At 40.6% G+C, this 19185-nt stretch overlaps 2 protein-coding genes across 4 annotated transcripts in view; one reads left to right on the forward strand and one right to left on the reverse strand.

Annotated features, from left to right (window-relative positions):
- The window catches only part of LOC127008262 (adenosylhomocysteinase-like 1), a 187760-nt gene extending 171212 nt beyond the window's left edge, over positions 1-16548 (reverse strand). Inside the window, exon 1 of one of the 2 annotated variants that reach the window (XM_050880040.1) lies at positions 16388-16548. In XM_050880040.1, coding sequence (XP_050735997.1) covers positions 16388-16483 — 96 coding nt within the window. In that variant the 5' untranslated portion in view covers positions 16484-16548. The remainder of the gene's footprint in view (positions 1-16387) is intronic. The other variant, XM_050880036.1, reaches the window with a different exon arrangement.
- LOC127008265 (required for excision 1-B domain-containing protein-like) overlaps positions 1-19185 on the forward strand; it is a 91475-nt gene that overhangs the window by 60606 nt on the left and 11684 nt on the right. The gene's annotated exons all lie outside the window — the stretch shown is intronic.

Genomic DNA, 19185 nt, shown 5'->3' on the forward strand with positions numbered 1-19185 from the left:
CACACACACACACACACACACACACACAGGAATTGGGGCAGATTTAAACATAGTAATTTGGTTGCATCATCACCACCACCATCACCACCATCACCATCATCATCATCACCACCATTTATTATACCTCTCTATCATTTTATCCATGTATTCACCACTACCACCACCACCATCATCACCACCATTACCACCACCACCACCATCATCATCATCATCAACACCACTGTCACTATACCTCTCATTATCATTTCATCCCTATCTTCACCACCCCCATCACCACCACCACCACCACCATCACCACCACCACCACCACCATTATCATAATCCCCAAGCTAATATCATTACCATACCACAACTCACATTCCTTTTAAATACCACATTATGAGATTCAGATGGAAATAGCAATTGAAAAGGGACTAGAAAGGGAAGAGAAGGGATGAATATAAGAGAGGAATAAATGAGGAAATAAAAGAAAAAAAATGTTATGAACTGTTAAAACTAAAAGACAAAAAAAAAAGGAAGAAAGGCACAGAATGGAATAAGTAAAAAAAAAATAACTAAGAAAGAAATGATAAACAAAAATAATAACAAAGGAATAAGGAAAAAAATATAAAATAAAGATAAAAAAAAAAAATAGAAATACAAGATAGCAAAAAAGAAAAACAATACCAAAAATAAAGAAGAAACAAAAATAACAAAGAATTGAAGAAAAAGAACAGCAATTTAAATAAAGAAATGAACAAATGATTAGAAAATGGTCAAAAATTAATAAAGACCATAATATGAAGATACAAGAAAGAAAAAAAAACATATATATAAATTAAGGAAACACTAACAAGACGAAATTTAAAGGAAGGAAGGAAGGAATAAGCGAGTGATGAAAAAATAGTAAAAAAATAAAATAAAAGCAAAAATGAATTGAAGACAAGGAATGAGGCAAAAAACTTGAAAATTAAGAACCAACAGTGAAGTTTCCCTTAATTAACTTTCTCCCTTTACTGAAACAAAAAGAAAGAAAGAAAGAAAGAAAGAAAGAAAGAAAGAACCAGTGTGTATTACCCTTATGCCTCTCCTTATAGACAGACAGACAGATAGATAAAGATACAGACACATACATAAATACATACATACATAGACAGACAGACAGACAGAAATAGAGACAGTAAGAGAGACAGTCACACACACAGACAGACAGACATACATACATACAGACATACAGACAGACAGACAGAAATAGAGACAGTAAGAGAGACAGTCACACACAGACAGACAGACAGGCAGGTGGATTGAAGTTGAAAAGGAGTAAAAATTAATAGGCTTAGAAATATCCAACACAAAGCAAGGTAGAAATATATAAGAAAGGAGTGTTGATCCAAAATAGCATAGAAGGTCATGATGTGGTCTTCTTCTTCTTCTTCTTCTTCTTCTTCTTCTTGTTATATTTTTTGTTATTCTTTCACTTTATGTTTTTGTTTTTCTTCTTTTTCTCTTCTTCATCTTCTTCTTTCTCTTCTTCCTCTTCTTCTTTTTTCATTTTTATTTTTTCCTCTTTTTCTTCTTTTTCTTTTCCTTCATTTTATTTTTCTTCTGATTTTTGTTTTTCCTCCTATTATTTTTCTTAATTTTCTTCTTATATTTCTTCTTCTTCTTCTTCTTCTTCTTCTAATTCCCTTATAAGATTACTTCCACCTCTGTCTTCTTATTTGCATTCTTCTCCTCCTCCTCCTCCTCCTCCTCCTCCTCCTCCTCCTCCTCCTCCTCCTCTTCCCTTCCCACACCTTTTATTTCCATTTCTTCCTTCTTAATATTCTCCTTCCTCCTCCTTCTCCTTTTCCTTCTCCTCCTCCTCTTCCTCCTCCTCTTCCTCCTCCCTCCCAGCTGTCTCATTTGCCATTCTTTTCAAAGCCTCTAAAGCTCTTTTACCTTGCAATTCTCTCTCTCTCTCTCTCTCTCTCTCTCTCTCTCTCTCTCTCTCTCTCTCTCTCTCTCTCTCTCTCTCTCTCTCTCTCTCTCTCAGCCAATTATCCTGTACAACACCTCCAGTCAACACACACACACACACACACACACACACACACACACACATGGCTAACCCCCCTACCCCCCACCCACCCATACTACAAATTTCATCAGTGACATTTTGCACAGAACCTCCGCAACCCACTACTACTACTACTACTACTACTACTACTACTAAGAATATAGACCTCACTGACTATACAAAATTAATCATCTTTTCCAATAGTTCCCCCTAAAAAAAAAAAAAAAAAAATCACACACAAGGTAAAGCGATCAGTTGCCAGGTGTGTCCTAATCAGCGACTTATCCAGGTGATGCCATGCTCAGGTGTCCCATTAGGAGATAAGACCAGGTAGCTTTGGTTATCTCGGGAATGACGTAACATGTAACACCTTAGTAATTTTGACACAAGGATAAGAGGTTAGTTTTGCGAGGATTGATAGTGATGGGAATATGCACTGGTGTAATGTAATATACTGTAATACATTCCAATTCCATTCCACAAAACTCTAACATCAAGTTTTTTTTTTGTTTTTTTTACACTTCCAAGTACTGCCGGCATCAGGGAGGGAATACCCACCCACCCTCCCTCCCTCCCTCTCTCTCTCTCTCTCTCTCTCTCTCTCTCTCTCTGCATAGAATACATAGAATACATAATGGTTGGGTACATGCTGTAACGCTATAGCTATGCGTCACCTCAGTATTAACCTCCGTCACAGTACCACGAAGGTCTTCTCTCTTCTTTTTTTATAGTGGGCTGTTTCGTTTTTCTTAGGTTTTTTTTTTTTTTTTTTTTTTTTTTTTACAGCAGAGGAGACGGTGCAAGGGTGTAAAAGAAAACAATAATGAAAAAAAAAAAAAACGCAACTTACTGCTCCTAACACTAAGGTCTTCTCTCTTCTTTTTTTTTATTGTGGGCTGTTTTGTTTTTATTAAGTTTTTTTTTTTTTTTTTTTTTTTACAACAGAGGAGACAGTGCAAGGGCGTAAAAAAAAAGAGAAAACAATAATGAAAAAAAAAAAAAAGCCCGCTACTTACTGCTCCATAGCGGCCTTCTTTGTTTTTATTTGGCCTTTTTGTTTTTAGCGGTCCTTTTTTTTACTCCGAAGCCGCTTTTGTTACTTCTTTTCGTCCTTATTTTCCCTTTTGGGGTTGGACGGGCTCTGAGTCCCTCCCACTCCTGACAGTCATATACTCTCTCCTCAATCCATTACAAAGTTTAAGCTAATGATGGCAGTGTTTACTCTAAGTCATCTAACTGTTCATCATTTATTTATGGTTATTGTGTTGCCTTGCTCTTCTAGTTATCTTAAATAGAGTAACCACAGTCTCTCCCACCGCTGACAGTCATATACTCTCTCCTCAATCCATTACAAAGTTTAAGCTAATGATGGCAGTGTTTACTCTAAGTCATCTAACTGTTCATCATTTATTTATGGTTATTGTGGTGCCTTGCTCTTGTAGATATCTTAAATAGAGTAACCACAGAGTCTCTCCCAATCCTGACAATCTCTCTCTTCAATCCATTACAAAGTTTAAGCTAATGGTGACAGTGTTTACTCTAAGTCATCTAACTGTTCATCATTTATTTATGGTTATTGTGTTGCCTTGCTCTTCTAGTTATCTTAAATAGAGTAATCACAGAGTCTCTCCCACTCCTGACAGTCATATACTCTCTCCTCAATCCATTACAAAGTTTAAGCTAATGATGGCAGTGTTTACTCTAAGTCATCTAACTGTTCATCATTTATTTATGGTTATTGTGGTGCCTTGCTCTTCTAGTTATCTTAGAGTAATCACAGTGTATATACCAACTGTTCCATTTTACTCCTAATATTATAAGAATATAAGAATGTAAGAAGTCTGCAAGAGGCTGACAGGGGTGTAAACTGCAGCTCCTGTAAACCTAACCCCACCTAACCTGACTATACATATCTAATCTATTTGGAAGCATCATGTAGCAAGCATTCCCTTTTTCTCTATTTGGTTTATTTCCTTTACAGTTGAAAAATAAAGAGTACAACTGATGAAGCTTGATACATGAAGTTAATCGCATGTTTCTATCTATGCTCTCCTCCTCTTCAAGTCTTCAGGTGCTTGTCTTAACGGTGCTGCTACAACCATTTTAAAACCCATCACACAGCAAATATCAACAGTAGTAGTATATCTATCAATCGTCACACTCCATCAATTAATAGCAGTCTACTGAGTATTTTGCAAGCCAGAGCATTTCATTAGGATAGCAGGCTTAGGGTATGAGCTTCCTTATCTTGCCAATTATGTCGAGCTGGGTGGTATCAAAATATTAGTGTGTCAAGACGTGTGTGTGTGTGTGTGTGTGTGTTATTCACCACGTCCTGATCACGAGTTGGACTTGTAATCGCCAGCAGGTAGCCTCCCGACATAGCAAGTGCTCATTTGGTCGATCTCTGGGTAGTGCCAGGACCTCACACACCACACACCCCATCACCCTTGCTCAAGGGGGGACAGTAACCACTCCTAGTCAACTGAAAGAATCCGGCCTGAGCGGGCTCAAACCGCCGCCCTGTCAGACCATGAAGCCTGGCCCAGTTGCACCATGAAGAGGTGTGTGTGTGCGTGTGTGTGTCTGGAGTCTTACGCCACAACTAACTTTTTCGTCACTATTGCTCCCCTCCATCTCAATATCCCTTACCTCCATTCCTCCCTCCACCCCTCCCTGCCTACACCCCTTCACCCTACTCATCCCCCTACCAAACACATGTTACACACACACACACACATCCCTGCTTCCATCCTTCCTTCCCTCTGAGCTATTTTTATTCAGTAACAGAAGCAGCTTAAGGACAAAAAAACAAAAAAATAATTACTAAAAACAAAGAGGCCCACTGAAAAGACAAAAGACTGCTAAGAAAACAAAACCCAGCTAAAGAAACAAAAAAAACACTGAAAAAAACAATGCTTCTAAAAAAACAAAAGTCCACAAATAAAAGCCTGCTACTGTTATTACTATTATTAATGTTGCTGTAGTAGTAGTAGTAGTAGTAGTAGTAGTAGTAGTAGTAGTAGTAGTAAAAGCAGAAGCAGAAGAAGGAAAAGCAGAAGTAGGAGAATGGAAAGGAAAAGGAAAAAGAAGGGGGAGGAGGAGGAGTAGAAGGAAAAGGAAAAGGAAAAACAGAAGGAGAAGGAGGAGAAGGAGAAGTATTAGTAGTAGTGGAGAAGAAGAAGGAGAAGGTGGAGAAGAAGGAGGAGAAGGAGAAGAAGTACCATAACCGTAATAGTAGTAGTAGTAGCAGTAGTAGCAGCAGCAGTAGTAGTAGTAGTAGTAGTAGTAGTAGTAGTAGTAGTAGTAGTAGTAGTAGAAGTAGCTGTAGCCTCTCCCAACCTAACTCAACCTAACCCAACCTCACCTGACCTAGATAAGCACCTGTTGCACGTAAGGGAAGGTGAGGGACGCATCAAGGTACCTTCAAAACAACCCAAACAAAAATTACCCATTCCCGCAGCACCTTCAAATCAGTATTCTAATAGGACCAGACTCTTGTGGACATTTTAATAATTCCGTTCCGTCCTTGGTCTCTCCTTTACCGTAAACACACACGCACACACACACACCCGGACATGCACACACTAACACACACACACACACACACAGGTAATGCATTCAGTCTTTGTGCCCTGAGAGTGTCAAGGGATTTACACAGAAACCAGAGGCCCCAGACAGACAGACAGGCAGATAGACAAAGAGGCTTCATACAGCTCGGCGCCATAAAGCTCTCCACCATAAATTTTATTACAACAAAATTTACCGCTGCATATAATGTGATTAATCTTTTTTTCTTTTCTTCTTTTTACTCTTACTTTATTTCCTTTATTTCTTTCCTTTATTTTACTAACTTTATTTCCTTTACCCTTACTTTATTTCTCTTACTTTATTTCCTTTATTTCCTTCCTTTATTTCCTTTACCCTTACTTTATTTCCTTCCTTTATTTCTCTTACTTTATTTCCTTTATTTTCCTTACTTTATTTTCTTTACCCTTACTTTATTTACTTACTTTATTTCTCTTACTTTATTTCCTTCCTTTATTTCCTTTACCCTTACTTTATTTCCTTCCTTTATTTCCCTTACTTTATTTCCTTCCTTTATTTCCTTTACCCTTACTTTATTTCCTTCCTTTATTTCCTTTATTTTCCTAACTTTATTTCCTTTACCCTTACTTTATTTCCTTCCTATATTTCTCTTACTTTATTTCCTTCCTTTATTTCCTTTACCCTTACTTTATTTACTTACTTTATTTCCCTTACTTTATTTCCTTCACTTCCTTCCTTCATTTGGGGAGTGTCGTGTTGCAAGGATTTACTTTTTTTTTCTTTTCTTCTTTTTACTCTTCCTTTATTTCCTTCCTTCTTCCATCTACTTCCTCTGTTCACTCCTACCTCCTTCGTTCCCTCCCTTCCTCCCACCTTTCCTTTCCTTCCTCTCTTCCTCCCTCCTTCATTCCCTGTTTATCTCCTCCCTCATTATCCCCTTTCTCCCTTCATTCCTTGTTTCTTCCATTTACTTCCTCTCTTCCCTCCTTCCTCCTCCTTTCCCTCCCTTTCCTTCCTCCTTCATTTCCCATTTTTCTTCTCCCCATTATTCCCTTTCTCCCTTAATGCATGGAGATTCAACACTGACTAAAGTTTTTTTCAATATACAGCATAATTCTTCCATAAAACTCCAAATTCCCACATATACAGAAACATTTACCAAGAAAGGAACTCATCCAAAGAAAATATTGTTATAAGACTGAGTATTTCCAAATGAGAATACTATTTCCTATTACCATAAACAGCATTAGAAAAATCTGCATATATTAAAATTCACTGTTTCCCGAAAACGTCATAAAAACCATAAATGAAAACTACTAATGAATTCCATCTTCCCATTAAAAAAAAAAAAGGTTGTTAAAGAAAGTTTAATGCAAAGAAGACTACTACTACTACTACTACTACCACTACAACTGTTTTACTTCTTTAACTAAAATAAATAAATAAAAAAATTCCCAATAAGTTCTACAGCACCAGATCCATAAATATCCCAAACATAAGACTTTCCCGAGACACCCCTAATCCCTGACCCTAATTCCCAACCACGCACATGCCACCGGGGCCGCCTGTGCCGTCCCCTAAATCACCTAATACCACCTGATCTCCCATTAACACCACTTATCTTATCAGCTGATCTCTCCCCCATAAGCTTCCCCTGCAGTTAAGGTCTTATCATTTTTCTGTATCTTTGCCAGTCTCTCTCTCTCTCTCACTATCTCTCTCTCTTCAGGTATCAGGGTCTTTTATTTCTCTCTCTTCCTTCCTTTCTTCTTTCTAACAGTGGAATATGTAAGCAATCAGGACACATCAGGTATCAGGTATCAGGACATCTCTCCTCCCGAAATTGACCTCTTTCGGCCGCTCCGCTCTAATCTTTTTAGGTACAGCAAGTAGCGGGCTTTTTTTCCATTATTGTTTTCTTTTCTTTATTAAGCCCTTGAGCTGTCTCCTTTGCTGTAAAAAAAAAATACTGACAAGACATTTCAATACTCTACTAACGTATCTATTATCTATGCATCCTCTTTACCATATATACCTACAAGTTTAATTTCATTCCTTCTTATTTATTTATCTGTTAATATAGCTGCAATTCACACATGTACTTTCATATCTATTGATTTACCCGGTAGTAGCGACGGGCCAAATTTGTGGCTTTACCATGTACCAGCGATGGGCCAAATTTTTGCCATGATATAAACCCCAAAAAATAGATGATGCATAAACCGATCACAAATGCATTGATATATATTATGAAACAGTTTGCATGAGTGATGATTTTTTCTCATTTTTATCGCTTAGAGGGTCCTTTAAGAAACATGATCCCCGCAGCTGTGTCAGGGGTGAAGCGAGCATAACTGTGTGTATGTACAAAAGTCCCTAAGTCTTTTCCCTAGGTCACTCAAGTTGCTCAGGAATCAATTATATCACAAAAGCAGGCAGAGGTGTAATGAGCCAAAAGCCCTTCTGCTGTCTGCTCATCCACGTCCTTGTGTTTATACAGACTTACATGTAAACAAACTCAATTCATGGCTTCTATTAATAATTCTGTTTATTTGCATTATTTTCACATCCTGGTCTGCTCCACATTACCACATTAACATTCCCGGCCAGCGTGTGTATGTTATTCCCTCCATCAAGCCGCCCCAGACTCCCTTGAACCCATCATTTACCTGCATACCTGATGACCAAGCGCTGCAGCTGCCAATTAGCAACAGGTACATGGGACACACCTTTATGCATCCATCCCCTTCCTGGCTTTCACCCTAACCCTGTCCCCATAACCGTGTTCCCCTCACCCTCCCCTCTCACCCTTTTCCTCTCACCCTGCCCCCTTCCCCCTGTTCCCCTCACCCTGCCCTCTTCTCCTTGCCCCCTCATCTATGCACATCCACCCCTCAGCCTTCCTCTACTTCCTCTCTCTCAGGTGTGTGTTTGTGCAAGTGTGTGTGTGCGTATGTGTGTGTGTGTGTGTGTGTGTCAAGGTCTCGGCGTTATAGGATGCAAGCCACACGCATTTAATTTCTCGTTGGGGCTCTGGTCATTCCTCTCTCTCCTCACTTTCATTCCCCATTCAACCTCATCTCTTGTTGCTATTCTCGCTCTCCTCTATTGACTTATGTTTATACCTCACATTCCTCATTGGAGTTCATGTCATTCCTCTCTGAACTTTTTTATATAGCTCATTGTGGCTCTATGGTCATTCCTCTCTGCACTTACATTCATTCCTGTTTTGCTATTCCTTTATTTATCTATCTGTTTATCTATCTTTATTTATTTGTTTAAACTTACATTCCTCATTGGGCTTTTTGGTCATTCATCTGTACACTGGTTTTCATTCCTCGCTCAATCTCACTTCTTGTTATTTTTTTCCTTATCTATTTATTCATCTGTTTACACTTTCATTCCTCATTCTATCTCCTGTCATTCCTTTTTTTTTTAACTTCCTTTCACTTCTCATAAGAGCTTTTTGTCATTCCTCTCTATTCTCACTTTCACTCCTCACTAACCTCCTTATCACTCCTCTTCACATGTACTCTCACTCCTCACTGAACCCCTTATCTCTAAACTTATACTTTCATTCCTTATCAAACTTATGAATGTCACTACTCCTCCCCCTCCTACTCCTCTTTCTCTACTACTTTTTCCTCCTCTTCTACCTCTAACTTTCACTCCTGATTACGACACTTTCACTTCACACTAAAATAAAAATAAAACAGGCTAAAGAAGAGGAGGAAGAACGGACAAAATGGGGTGGAAAGGTCATAGATATACACTCATGCTCCTTTTGAAACGCTACACAAAGGAAGTTCACATTAATGGGCTCACTGAAGAACAGATTAGCGCATGAATACATACTCAAATTCCACTGATATGAGGCAACTTTCTTTTTTTAAGCCAGTAGCCGCGGGGATCATGTTTCTTGAAGGACCCTCTAAGCGAGAAAAATGAGAAAAAAATCATCACTCGCGCAAACCATTTCATAACATATATCAACACATTTGTGATTAGTTTATGTATCATCTATTTTGGGGGGTTTATATCATGGAAAAAATTTGGCCCGTCGCTGGTACACGGTAAAGTAATAAATTTGGCCCGTCGCTGCTACACGGTAAAGCCACAAATTTGGCCCTTCACTGGTACACGGTAAAGCCACAAATCTGGCCCGTCGCTGGCACACGGTAAAGCCACAAATTTGGCCTGTCGCTGGTACATGGTAAAGCCACAAATTTGGCCCGTCACTGGTACACGGTAAAGCCACAAATTTTGCCCTTCACTGGTACACGGTAAAGCCACAAATTTGGCCCGTCACTGGTACATGGTAAAGCCACAAATTTGGCCCGTCGCTGGTACACGGTAAAGCCACAAATTTGGCCCGTCGCTGGTACATGGTAAAGCCACAAATTTGGCCCATCACTGGTACACGGTAAAGCCACAAATTTGGCCCGTCGCTGCTACCGGGTTAATGGTAGAGGTGACAGATCAAAGGCTACAGCAAAATTTCAAAAGGTGCTCACAAAATCTACAGTCCAGTAGTGAGATATTTGAGGATGAAAAAAAGAGAGATTATCATATATAGTTCCAGATGTATATAATAGACTTTTTGTTGCTTCTCTGGATGTCTTGATGATGTATAGTAAGTAATTCTCCCACACAGAACAGGACATCCCATCTACTGACCCACCAGCCTACCTACCTATCTATCTACTTACCTACCAACATCATCATCATACCTACCTACCCACCCCTTTTTTTTTTTTACAGCTAAGGAAACAGCTCAAGGGCAACAAGAAAAGGTGTAAAAAAAAAAAAGTACGCTAATCGCTGTTCCCACAAAGACAAAAGTAACAAGTAGCCAAAAGAGAGGTCAATTTTGGGAGAGGTGAGTTTATCAAATTCAAAATAAGTACACATATCAATGATTCCAGAGGTGTACTTGTGGCGTAAAATCCACTTCCCCACACAGGACAGCACAACCCACCTACCCACCTACCTGCCCCACCCTGCCACTCTCTCTCTCTCTCCCTCTCTCTCAGGTGTGTCAAGGTCTTTGCCTCACACTGTAACAGCCACTCACCATGTTTCTCAACACACACACACACACACACACACACACACACACACACACACACACAGCAACAAAAAAGGGATGACGAGAGAAAGGTTAGACACACCCTCGCTCTTAGCCCAGACTTGTCCATGTTTCAGTTTTTTTTTTTTTTTTTTTTTTTGTGTTTTTATTTTTATTCTAGGGGATATTAGGGTTTTGTTTTTTTTCCCTCGTTTTTTTTCTTTTTTGTCTTAATCTATTTTTATTTTAGGGGACATTAGGTTTATTTTTTTCTTCCCCTTCCTTTTTTTGTTATTATATTCTATTTTTTTTATTCTAGGGGACATTTGTTTTTTGTTTTACTTTCCCCTCCTTCATTTCTTTATTCTATCCTTTAATTTTATTCCATGGGACTCTGTTTGGGTCTATATTATTTTTATTTTTTATTTTTTCCCTTGATGCCATTACGTGGATCTCAATAATAAGAGTAATAATAATAATTGCCACAAGAGAGAAGCTGAGACGAGAGTGTGTTGTATGTCGAGACGGGTCCGTGTGTGTGTGTGTGTGTGTGTGTGTGTGTGTGTGTGTGTATCTTCTTTAAGTGAGTCTCCTTTAGTCTCTGCAATTTATTCTTTTTCTTTACTACGCTGTAATAAATTATGCATACAGTTATTTTATGTAGAGATGCGTCTGTGTATGAATCTTCCTTCTGTGTATATCTGTCTATCTTCCTTTTATGTCTTAGTTTTTTACCATTTACTCTTTTTCTTTTCATATTATTGATGTTATTATTGCACAAACATTCCCCTGCTACACTGGATCTTGAACTTCTATAGTCTATTTCGCTTCTCAGATAGCTATGGCATATATCGTGGTCATTAAACTATCTATCAATCAAATTAACTAACTATCTATCTGTGACTGCTCTGTGTGAAAGGAGGCGACAAGTGTGATGGCTGGGTGGCAATATGTACTGTGTGAAGTAGCTAACAACAAAATGTATTCCAAAAGGTCATACGCATAGGAGAAAGATGTGTGATGAGGGGATGAGAAAAGATGTGATGAGGTGTGATGAGGATAGATGTGTGAAGAGAGGAAAGATGTGTGACGAGGGGAAAGATGATCAAAAGTCTGTCTATCCATTCAAGAGAGTCAACAATGTGGTTATAAATGTGCGTGTGCATGTGTGTGTGTGTGTGTGTGTGTGTGTGTGTGTGTGTGCAAGGTTATGGAGCAAGGAAGGGATGATGCAACGGCTGAGTGGCTTGGCACCTTGTTCTTTTTCCACTCAAGCGACGAGGCGATGGGCCAGTCCCAATCTGCATTTTAAAACGTCAACAATGCAAAGGGAACGGATGCACGTGTGTGTGTGCGTGTCTGTGTGTGTGTGTGTTTGTATAAAGTGATGCAAGGTTAGTGTTCTTTCTTTGGGGGGAAAAAGTTGGAAAGTTTCGTTTAGTCGGCGCAACATCTGTGGTCATATGCTTCTTTGGGGGTAAAGGGGGGAGCATCTTCTATATGGGACCAATATATTAAGCCTTTTTTTACTCTCCAACGTATTTCGTATAAAGAGTAAATAGTAGAAACAGTAAGCAGCAGAAGTTTTGAACGATTTCTTAAAGGTTAGATTTAGGGAGTTGGCTTTTTCCGAGATGATGCTTTTACAGAACTCTACTTGTGGGACTCTGCTCTAATAACTCTACTTTTTGAACGATTTCTTTAAGATCAGATTTAGGGAGTTGGCTTTTTCCGAGATGATGCTTTTACAGAACTCTACTTGTGGGACTCAACCTTTACGACTCTACTTACTGAGGGGGGGACACAGTTTATTTTTTACAGGTAAGGAGGTAAATCAAGGGAAAAAAAAAAGAGAAAACTAAAAAGTCCACTGGGAACTACTTTTCAATGGAGTAATAATGTCTTCCTGAACCTAACATCCCATACGCCGGGCATTTCGACTTTTCCATTGAAGCTAACCAACACAAGCTCTTATTCCATTTGCTAGCCTCATGATCAGTAACGTATAATAACAACCATAATAACACAAGCACATAGTCGCCCTTGATCTGCTTTCCTCGCACCATACAAAAACAAGGTTACGAGGGATAAGAACATAAGGAGTCTGCAAGAGGCCAGTTGACCTATACAAGGCAGCTCCTGTAAAAGAAAGTGATGAGGCAAAGGCTATGCAGAGGTGTACTAATTAGCATTCTCCCTCCACCTGTAGCTCAGAAAGGGTGTGTGACAAGAATCTCTTGGCTCGGGGATGTGGGTGTTCATGTCTGGCATATTTTTGTGTCCCCAGTTTTAGCGGGTTGGTTCTAGTAAGGGAAAGCTACCAAAGATATAGGAAAAAAAATGCCCTACTTCCTTATGGAGGCTTAATAGAGAGCTGTTACTAAGAACAACAAATTAATATGCTACTAAGGTGGTCAACCACAGCCTAAGAATATTTATAGTAAACTGTTCCTTGCTATGCCACAGCAACTCGTCAGTCAGTCACAGGGCCGTATTACTAAACACTTCGTCGCCTGAGTACACATATTTGACAAGGCTTTCGTAGAAGTTTGGGGCATTTCCAAAAGTAGTTTTATGACCCTGATGGTAGTTTGGCCCTTTTTCTGTACCGTGAAGCTAAAGAAACACTCATTAGAACCCTATTGACCCCCTCTCTGACCTCTGAAATAGTTGATATGAGATGTGAAAGTGTCTTATAATACCTACCATAGTCCAACCATTTCAAATCGTCCATTTAGGTGGTGGATTCCATGGGTCCTTTCCTCCACTCTGCTCTTTCACACAGGCCCAACACCTATTTTTCCCTCTCATATGTTACCTATAGCTGACAAATGGGAGGGAAAAATAGGTGTTGGTACTGTGTGGCAGAGCAGAGGGGAGGAAAGGACCAGAAGAATTTACCACCTAAACGGACTACTTGAAATGGTTGGACTATAATCAGGTTCTCACTGCCTGGAACCAATACAGTATGATGTTTTTTTCTGGCAACAACTATCACAACAATCACCACGGCCAACCACTTTTGTCTGTATTAACGTACCACTGTCGCCACCAATATTGCTGCCTCTACAGCAATCCTTATTTTACAACCCTTTTCCATATTACAATCAGCCTCATTGATTTATCAGTAATTGTGGAGTAGAGGTTAGCACTACTTCTCCATGAGCTAATGTATTTACGCACTTAACTCTACTTGCCTTGGCTAACTTAAGTAAAAATGCTTGATACACCCGAACCTAATCTAACTTAACCATCAGACAATGCCCACCCACTACTCCACCATACTAAATAGCTTTCCAATTACACCTCAGTAAGGTCACGATCACCATTGCTAGCATCGCCCTCACCACCTTTTCCTGGACTTTGTTTTTGCCCCCATCCCACATTTTTATTCTTCTCCTTACTTTACTGTCACTGTCTCTCATATCTTATTTCCATGTCTGCCCATTGGGGGGACTCTGGGTTTATATGATGATTATATTTTAACTTGATGCACTCATATGTATCTCGATAAAAATAATAGTAATAATAATAGCAATAATCAATCCCTTGTTGCCATCATCACAACCACCACACCATTCTTAACCAACACTGCTACTCCCTATGCCGTTACTCTACTGTACCGCATGTTCATTCATATTGCCGCAGTCACACACACACACACACACAAACCCCTACCGAGTGTCGCTAACACCCCAGACGCCTAACACTGAAGAAGAAAGTGAGCTTCACCTCCATGACAAACACACCATGACGATGATGCAATGGTGCTCGGCCGGCCTTAACACCACACACCATCATCAACACACACACACACACACACACACACACACAACCACAGCCAATGTCATTCAGTTATCACCATTGCAAACAAACATAAATAAATAAATAAAAACTACCGGTAAGTGGAATGCTTTACGAAATATAGAATTAATTATGTCTGTAAAAAGTATATATAAATGAGCTTAAATTAAGGGATCACATAATAAAATGGAGATAATTACAAGGTTATCATAATCCCTAAAAAGATATCAACAGGTAAACAAACACAAACATACACACACACACACACACATGCACACTGGGGTCAATGGTATTTAGCTGAGGTATGCCAGTCATGTAGAGGTGAGGGAATGCCAATAAGGTACACACGCCTACGACGCTGCCAAGCACCGCCACCGACACCCAAACACAACCTGCTGGCTCGAGGAAATTAATTGTATCTCATCATTATCACCTTCCCTGGCATGTTAGAGGTAAAAAAAAAAAAATAATTGTAGACAGTATATACATGAAACTGCAGTAACTTATGGGTGCATATTTAATAAGTTTACTGCGACTCCCTGATGTCACTACAACCATAAAAAAAATAACTAGATGTCCTTGAAATAATGGATATGCACTATGCAGTAACTCCTCTCAACTCTTTTTTATAGGAACAGTGATTTGCGGGCTTTTTTTTCCATTATTTTTGCCCTTGAGCTGTTTCCTTTACTGTAAAAAGAAAAAAAACAATCATGATAACTCTATTCTGGCATATTGTAGGTAAAAATATAAAAACAGCAGGTGATAGTACATAAATCCGCAGGAAATTTTGGGTGTGTACCTTTAGTAAACTTATTGTGACTCCCTAATGTCACTGCGAGCATAAGAGTTGAATGTCCTCAAAGCAACGGAAGTGCAATAAAAAACATAATATCCTTTCCTGGCATATTCAAAACAATAGTTGTGACAGCGCTGAAAGTACATATGGCTATATCACAGAAAAGTACATCAAACCACAGAAAAAAAATTGGGTGTAAGTGCCTATAGTAAGCTTATTGTGACTCCCTAATGGCACTATATACCTAAAAAAAAGGGCTAGATGATATGAATAAATGAATATGAAATGAAATCAAATTGAGGTGCTATACATTGTAACTAAAAACCACGAAATTGCTGAAAGTACATAAAACCTGTGCAAATTTAGGGTGACTGTGTTTGTAATAGGTTAATTCCAACTTCCTAATGACACTGAGAGCACAAAAAAACAGTTAAGTCTCCCCAGAAATACGAAAATGACACACGAAAAACTGAAGAGGGTAACGAGTGGGACATCAGCTGATTACTGTAAACAAACCCACACTTGCACCCTTGGACAACCCATACACCCCATTTCACCCATTACACATCCCTTAACACCCTAAAGAGACCCAGAATATGACATAGGAAAAAACTAGTGTGAAACGAGAGGGCCATCAGCTGATCCCAATAAACAAACCCACAGTACCACCCCATACACCCCATTACACCCCTACAGGACACCCCACGTCACCCAAAAGACTAAATAAGAGAAACTGAAATGAGTAACGAGGTGGAATCAGCTGATCCCAATAAACAAACCCACACCACCACCCCATACACCCCATTACACACCCATACACCCTCATTACACCCCTACAGGACACCCCACATCACCCAAAAGACTAAATATGAGAAACTGAAATGATTTACGAGGTGGACATCAGCTGATCCCAATAAACAAACCCACACCACCATCCCATACACCCCATTACACACCCATCACATCCCCATACACCCCAATTACACCCCTTACAACACCCCAAAAGACGTAGAGAAGAGACTGCACAACACCCCGTCAAACCAGATGTATCCAACTTACTCCCTCTCTACCTCCTTCACTCCTCTCCTCTACCCCATTTTTTCCCCTATTTCCTCCCCATTTCCCTTACCTTCTCGGCGCTGCTCACAGGCTTGGACACAGCGGCTTCACTAATGGCCAGCCCGGAGTCTTTGGAGGGGAGTTCTTGTGCTTCCTTCTCGGCCATGGCGGTGGTGACGGTGGTGCTTCCCCGCTCACTCACAGAGGCAGACTGAAGCGGTGTTGTGGTGGTGGTGGTGCTGGTGGTGAGGGGGGGAAGGAGAGGGGGGGGGGTTGGAGGTGACCGGGTGACCGAGGGGGGAAAGGGGAGGGAAGGGGGTGGAGGGTTGAGGTGACAGTAGTGGTGGTTGTGGTGGTGAGAGTATGGTGTGGTGGTGGTGGTGAGGGGGTGGTTTGGAGGTGACCGGGTGAGGTGAGGGGGATGGTAGGGGGGGGTTGAGGTGACAGTGGTGGTGGTGGTGGTGGTGATGATGGGGGTTAGGGAGTGGTGGTGATGGGGTGGTGATGAGCGTTAGGGCGGGGTGGTGGTGGTGGTGGTGATGAGGTGGGGGGGGGGGGGTGATGATGGGGGTTAGGGAGGGATGGTGATGGTGATGAGGTGGGGTGGTTTTGGACCTTTTGGTGATGATGGGTGGTGGTGAGTGGTGGTGGAGGGGAAAGTTTTGGGGGTAATGGAGTTGAGGTGACACTGGTGGTGGTGATGAGGTGGGGAGGAGGGAGAGAGGGGGAGGTTTTGGGGTAGTAGGGTGGTGATGAGGGGTGGAGGTGAGTGGTGATGATGTGGGGGTGTGGAGGTGGTAGTGAAGGGGTAGAGGTAACAGTGGTGGTGGTGGTGGTGGTGACTGGGTGATGACAGTAGCGGTGGTGATGAGATTATAGTGGTGGTGATGATGGTGGTGAATGGTGATGATGGGAGTTAGTGGAGTTGACGTGGGGTAATGGAGGTGGAAGTGGTGGGGAGAGATGCCAGTGGTGATAGTGGTGGTGGTGACTGGGTGATGATAGTAGTGGTGTTGAAGGTATAGTGGTGGTGATGGTGGTGAATGGTGATGATGGGGGTAGTGGAGGTGAAGTGGGGTAATGGAGGTGGTAGTAGTGGGGAGAGATGCCAGTGGTGATAGTGGTGGTGACTGGGTGATGATAGAAGTGGTGGTGATGGTGGTGAATGGTGATGATGGGGGTAGTGGAGGTGAAGTGGGGGTCTAGATCGAGGTGGTAGTGAAGAGGTAGAGGTAACAGTAGTGGTGGTGGTGGTGGTGACTGGGTGATGATAGAAGTGGTGGTGGTGGTGATGATAGGGGTAGTGGAGTTGACCGTGGTGATAGTGGTGGTGACGGGGGTGCCTGGGGGGTGCTACGTGTCCCACAGGTGATCCCCCAGGCCCCTCTTTTGCCCCCTTTGATGGTGGGATGTGTTAATCGTGTTAATTGTGTTACTTTTATGTGGTATCGTATGACATAGTGAAAGAAGGAAAGGGTAATTTTGATGTAACTCCTCCTCCTCCTCCTCCTTCTTTACTTTTCTTCTCTTTCCCATTTTAATTTTTCTTTCTGTTCTCCTTTTCTTCCTCTTTCTCTTCTTTCCTATCCTTCTTTCTCCTCCTCTCCCTCCTTCTCTTCCTTCCCTTCTCTTCCCCATTTTCTGTTTTCTTTCTCTCTTTCTGTTCTCCTTTTCTATACCATCTTCCTCTTTCTCTTCTTTCCTTTCTTTCTCCTCCTCTCCCTTTTCTTTCCCATCCTCTTTTTTCTCCCCTCTTCCTCTCCTTTGTCATCTTCCTTTTCCATCTTCCTTTTTTTTCATCTTCCTCTCCTTTCCTATCCTCCTTTTTATCTTGTCTTCCTCTTCCTCTCCTATCCTTTCTTCCTTTTTTCTCCTCCTCCTCCCCCTCCTTCATTCCTTTCCCATATCTTCCTTTATCTCTCTCCTTCCTCCTCTCCATCCTTTTCTTTCCCATATCTTCCCTTTTTTTTCTCCTATTCCTCTCCTTTCCCATTTTCCTTTATCTCTCTCCTTCCTCCTCTCCTTCATTTCCTTTCCCATATCTTCCCTTTTTTTTCTCCTATTCCTCTCCTTTCCCATCTTCCTTTTTCTCCTATTCCTCTCCTTTCCCATCTTCCTTTTTCTCTCCTTTCCCATCCTCCTCCTTTCCTTTCCAATCTTCCTCTTCTTCTCTTCCTCCTGTATACCCTTATTTAACTCATCTCTTCTGTGTTTTCTTGACATGTAAATGAGTTATAAGACCTCATGTATGCGTATGGGGTAAAGACAGACCAAGGACATGCGTGAAGAAATTATAGATGAATGTTTTCGTTTTGTTTTTACTTTCCTCCCATCTTCCTCTTATCTTTCCTTGTAGCCTGATTTAGATTATTTCTAGGCATCCAAATATGTGGGAAGATGTGTTAGTATGAGTATTAGGATGTTAGACTAGCCAGGAAAAGCTAGAAGAGGGAGAATTAGGCTATTTTTTCCATCATACTAGGATGTTAAAAGCTGTCCCTGATCTTTTTTTTTTCTTTTTTTGTAACTTATTGGATGATTTTGGTTATTTGTCGCCATGTAAAACTGTGATCAGATCTAAAAACATGCGTATCGGTTGTTAGACTAGCCAAGGATAGTTTCTATAGAGATATTTAAGCGTTTATTACAGCCACACGTACTTGTTAAAACCTATATATATCCCGCCATCTTTCTCTTGCTGTTGGCATTCAAAAGAGTGAAAAAACATTAAGATATACGTATAAGATGTTAGACAGGCCAGGGATAGCTTCAAGAGGGAGAATTAGGCTATTATTTCCATCACACTTGTTAGAATCCGTCTCTCATCTTTCTTATTTCCTTTGATTTAACTTATAGGCTGATTTAGTT

Source organism: Eriocheir sinensis, chromosome 37, assembly GCF_024679095.1.
Source record: "Eriocheir sinensis breed Jianghai 21 chromosome 37, ASM2467909v1, whole genome shotgun sequence".
NCBI classification, from domain to species: domain Eukaryota; kingdom Metazoa; phylum Arthropoda; class Malacostraca; order Decapoda; family Varunidae; genus Eriocheir; species Eriocheir sinensis.